Source organism: Momordica charantia (genome assembly GCF_013281855.1).
Source record: "Momordica charantia cultivar OHB3-1 chromosome 10 unlocalized genomic scaffold, Mcharantia_2.0 BLBB01000010.1, whole genome shotgun sequence".
Classification (NCBI taxonomy): Eukaryota; Viridiplantae; Streptophyta; class Magnoliopsida; order Cucurbitales; family Cucurbitaceae; genus Momordica; species Momordica charantia.
The window spans coordinates 23,050,376-23,055,690 of NW_028275158.1; the positions used below are offsets into that span (position 1 = coordinate 23,050,376).

Sequence of the window (5,315 nt, forward strand, 5' to 3'; positions counted from 1 at the left end):
GAAGTTTTGAGATCACTAAGTGCACTTGATCACAGGTTTAGTACCCATATTTCGCACCATTAAAACGATGTATTTAAAAACACCTCAACATGAATGCGACAATGGGTCGCTGGGAGATGAAAGGTCACAAACATAAAATATCCCATTAACATCTGTACTTTACTACTTCAATCAAGATTTCAGATGAAAAAGATTCCAAGAGATTAAGAGTCGAAGAATACATTTCTGATAAAAAGTCTGTTTCCTAAATTAAAAAAAAAAATCTAAACAATGCATCCCCATAAATGACGACAAGACATTAAGAAATAATTAATTTTTAAATAATTTAAATTTAAATTTAAAATTAAATTAAATAAATAAAAACTTGTAAGCCTTGTTAACTGACCTGGCCAACCCACTGTCTGAGACTGATTATATGCTCTCTAACTTGCTCTGGAGTGAACAGTTCAGTTAGTGACACCCCCTTAATTTTTGGCTTTCCAGACTTGGTTCCGGCTGCATGCTCAGTGACATGCGTTGAAGGATCTTGGATGCTTGGCTCTGTTTCTTTCTCAATTTTGACATTCTCTTGCTTGGGTAAACTAGAAAACTCATCATACGTGACAAGGTCAACTTCAGACCTTTGGCTGCAATTATTGTCTGCATTAGCCTCCTTTAAATCACTATGGCTTTCAAGAGTTGAACTCTGCATCACATCCATTTTTACACCTACGAGCTCATGCTTAACAGCCATAGTAACATCACCTTGTGGATAACCTTGGCACTGCACGTCCAAAGACATATGTCGTTCACTCAAAGCAGAAGTTGAAACTGCCGAACTCTCACTCTCAGGAATAAGAGACTGAGAGGACTGCTCTATCTTCATGCGTTTAAGAGAAGATTGCAGATCTTTCGAAGTTTCAGTAGCTTGAAGAGACTTCATAATAAACCTAGTGGAATCTGGAGTATCACAGGATTTAGAGAATCCATTGGTTGATTTTTGCAAACTTGATTCAGACATGTTGTGGGGGCGTACTTTCTTTCGGTTCTGGATATAGTTTCGGACAGGAATACAAACAGGACAGTTTGGATCGCTACAAAGCTTGTGATGTTGAAGCAATACCTTGGTATGTTGGCAGCGGAGATATGAGCATTGAGAAGAACTGCATTTATCGAGATGTTGCCACAATTTCTGAACAGTGATACAGTTACGTTCCGGACATTTACCTTCAGGAGCTGCACAGCGACGGGCATGTCGCAAGAACAGAAGCCATCTCTGTTGATTAATAAACTGGCGTGCAGTATTGTTATTCTGACAGGTGGCACTAAGGGGATTAGGAGGCTCAGATTTAGTTCTAGTAACAACAGGTTGTCCAATGGTTGATCCTTCCGTAGGTAAAATTGTCACACTGCACTTTCTCATGACCAGATACCTTTTTATGGAAATCATGTTGGACATTTTGCTCATGAAGTATGCTTCCTGGCCTGTGATTTCTATCTTGTGATTGAGGATGCCATTGACCCTGCAAATTTGTATCTGATAGAGCTCCAGCAGGACTGCTAAAACGACTTTGAGAATTTGAATTTAATAGATGCGGATGCAAGAATTGTTGCATCTGTTGAGAGCTTTGAGAAAGTGGAGAGCGAATATCACTCTGGCTAGATGAAACAGAAAGATATTGAGCATTCCTCACGTAGTCTTCGCTAGAATTCTGATGAAATTGGCTGTGTGTCTCAGGCAGTGGGAAATGTTCAATAACTTGTGGCTGATAAGGCCCATTATGATGTTCCCCACCAGGTTCCTGCTTCACATGACTGCTTAGGTTGGACGATAGCTGAACCTGATTAAAAGAATCATTATTTAATAGGTGCTGCTGAGGTTGAATTTGCTGTTTCTGGATCGCAGACTGTTGAATAAATTGTTGTTGTGGTTGAAATTGGTGATGTTGTTGTTGAAACTGCTGCTGAGGATGAGAATCAATGAGGTTCTCCCTGGAAGATAGTGGAGGTTGGAAATTCATCTTATCTGGCCCATCAATGAGTGGGGAGTGTGTGCCCTGTTGAGTTCCATGAAAATTTGACTGGTTAGTGGAGAAAGGTGAACTGTTTTTGGACATAGATGGTACATTTGCCGAGTTCAGATTATGAGCAGTCATCATTGATCCAACAGATGTTGCAGGGCCATAAAGGTTTTCAGACCCAAAAGAATCAGTAGTGTTCATTCCATATCCATCACCTGCCAAAGAAATTGATCATTATGACTAATCAGGTAGTGAAGTGATGTTCCATCAAAAAACTGCTAGACAAAAAGGACGGAGCCAAGAGAGATAGAGAGAGATAATACCCTGCACCAACGATTTCTCATTCTGCTCAAAGGATTGTTGTACAGGTTTGGTTAAATTACCATAGGACGGGACAGTCAGATAGCCCTCGGAGGTGCTAGATTCTTTCAAAAGTGGCACATTACCTCCAATTAATCCTAAGCTACCATTTACAGCTCCATTTGTAAACCCATAAGATTTCTGCTGTAAGCCAGACCTTATTCCACTACCCATTTGGCTACCAAGATTGTGTAGTATTACGGCTGTTCTGGCCACCAATATGCTGCTTTTGCAATTGCACTTGAGACAACCCTGTGGGTTCAACACTGGGAAGCCCACTACCATTACTGGAAGAGTCCCTGCTCACATAAGACTGGTTGCTGCTCATATGGTTAATGTTATTGCTGAAACCAGGTGTAGGAATCATTTGACTAGCAATTCTTTGTGCACCAGCAGATGATATAGTTCCACTAGAACCAACAGAATAACTTGGGGACTGCTGATATCCATTGGACAAGGGACCTGTAAAGGAAGATTTTATTAATTTTTTCATAAAAGCAGAACTTTTTATATATGGAAAAAAATTTATGTACAATCGGGTCTGCTAAAGGAACCACCATTTATTCCACCCGGTGGCAAGATGCTTCCTGTGCTGACAGTCGTAGGTGCTAAGCTAGCACTAGAAGAAATAATAGAATCGTCCGAAGGGGCAACCATCAATTTTGAATTCCCACTGTGAGCCATGCCTGGAGTTGGAATCATCTGACTTATGGCAGAGGAAGAACTGACCACCTGCTGATATTGCTGGTTCTGATTATTCAGAGGCGAACGCTTGATCAAATTATGCAGACGACTCTCCAAAGTATCCAGATTCATATAGTCATCCTATGTTATATTATCATAAAGTCAAAGTTTATTAACAGCAAAAATATAAGAACTCAAAGCTATTAAGCACCACAGTAAGTAAAAAGTTAACATGCTTGTACATCTGAGAATAATAAAAGGAAAAAGTTAAAACCACATAAGAGGTGGTCTCTCCATTCTTCTTCAACATTTTAGTGGTAAAGGAATTTGTTTATTATGGGTTTGGGGGAGGGTCGGAGACCTTTGTAAGTGCAATTTTAAAAAGGCCCTCCTCTAAGCGCTTCACGATATCCTTAAATCTCGGCCTTTGTAATTCATCAATGGGTCGTTGATGCCGCTGTAATAAAATCTCAAAGCTGAAAAGCAGAAGATATAAAATTATATTAGACAGGACTAAATATTTCTCGAACACAGTTCATTGGAGAATGGAAAACTATCAAATATAAACTACAAAATTCAGGCCTAAAAGTCCTACCAATCAAAAACTAAAATCTACCATGACTTTGTCTTTCGGGCTGGGTTGTTGTTGCTGCCCTTATAGGTAGATCCAAAATTGAAAACCAATCGATTAAAAACTAAAAATGACATAAAATCAACAAACTTAAAATGTGGAGCTTTCGAAAAGGAGAAAAAAACTATTCATAACTCCCAAACATACAATTGAATAAAATAAAAGTTTGAGCTATTTCGTGAATTATCAGGTTCTCAGGACCATCTGGGTTTAAACTTTAAAACAAAAGTTCCAGATGCCATGCCCTTATTATAGTCTTCATCGAGTATAGATATATAATGATAAGCCTTACATTTTCTCTTGCATGAAGATACGTGCTTTATAGAGTTCAGAGTCCATATTGAACGTAGCACGTGGAGGACCACCTCTCTAGACAACTGCACGCCGGCCTTATCAGGCACCTGCCCCGATATCTGACAACGAAATAGGTTTGCACGTTCATTTTCCTTATCTTAAGAGCTGCCTCTAACAACCAGAGCGTATCACTCGGACAAGGTCAGAAAAACTACCACATAATAATCATTCAAATGCAGTAGAACTGCTACATAATTTAAAAACTAAATGAAAGGCTTTTCTCTTTTACACAAAAATAAAAAAACGTGAGTGCCCAGATGATAATGCACCGATCCTATTCTAGGCGAAAACAGTTGAAATTGAAAGAGACCAATAACAAACCAGTAACATACTGAGTGAAAAATATAAACGGAGTGGATAGCACAACTTGGAATTGCTAGTTTTTTACTTGGGAAATGAAATAAAATGTCAACTATGAGACGACGTAACTGAAAGCAGAGAAGATAGAATCATAAAAAATAAATTTAATAAACGGGGGAAAGTATGGTCCCAGGAGATTCTATGCATATGTTTCAGATAACAGAAATGCCCTTTTTGTTTTCTTTTTTACTCGGAACCAAACAAATGCCGTGAGAAACGAAAGGTTGAAGAGCGAATTAAAGAAAACCTGATAAATCTGTTCAATTGTTCCAAAGTTCCTCTTCTCCTTTAGATTGTGCTTTGTTTACTAATGAGTATTCACCTGCAGATCAGACGAACTGCCCGCTAGAAAAAAATTGAAGAATCAATCACAGAATAATAGAGGGCTTACCGTCAGACATCTGATTTTTCATCCATGGACGAAGCAATCAGCCGCAGTAACTGAGTTTAGGGTGAAGAGATAGCACGATTCTCAGTTTTAGGGTAAAGAATCGATCTATTCTCAGTTACACTAATCGATCGTAAAGAATTGATCTGCAGAGAGAGTTTAGGGTAAAGAGAGATGGGCAAAATACGAGAGATTGAGGGCTAATTTTTCCTTTTTTCCTTTTTCTTTTTCGGCGTAATACTGCTGAGCCAGCGGCAGCGCGACCGATCTTCACTCGTATTTTTTTCCACGTTTCTTCTATCTTTTATTGAGTTTTTATGATATTTACGTCCGTTTACATTCTCATTTAACCAAGCTTCACACAAAAAACAAAATAAATGATTTTATAAAGAAATTATTCAGTATTCTATTAACTTCTGATAAAATCATCGTACTTAAAAAAAAAAACTGATAAAATCATCAATATGCCATTTTTTTCAAAATTATCAAATTATCCTTTTAACTTTATTAAAAAAATTACATTTATACGGTACTTTAC

The 5,315-nt window shown here is 38.2% G+C and overlaps 1 protein-coding gene across 1 annotated transcript; it reads right to left on the reverse strand.

The window, feature by feature from the left end:
- Nucleotides 1-1,194: 1,194 nt before the first annotated feature.
- On the reverse strand, nt 1,195-5,070 carry LOC111024804 (histone acetyltransferase HAC1). The gene is given in 8 exon segments (XM_022302590.2): nt 1,195-2,215; nt 2,324-2,558; nt 2,560-2,822; nt 2,918-3,185; nt 3,406-3,520; nt 3,968-4,088; nt 4,637-4,711; nt 4,781-5,070. Coding segments are annotated over 6 exon segments (1,809 nt in total). The 5' UTR covers nt 4,015-4,088; nt 4,637-4,711; nt 4,781-5,070; the 3' UTR covers nt 1,195-1,334.
- Between the last annotated feature and the right edge of the window lie 245 nt (nt 5,071-5,315).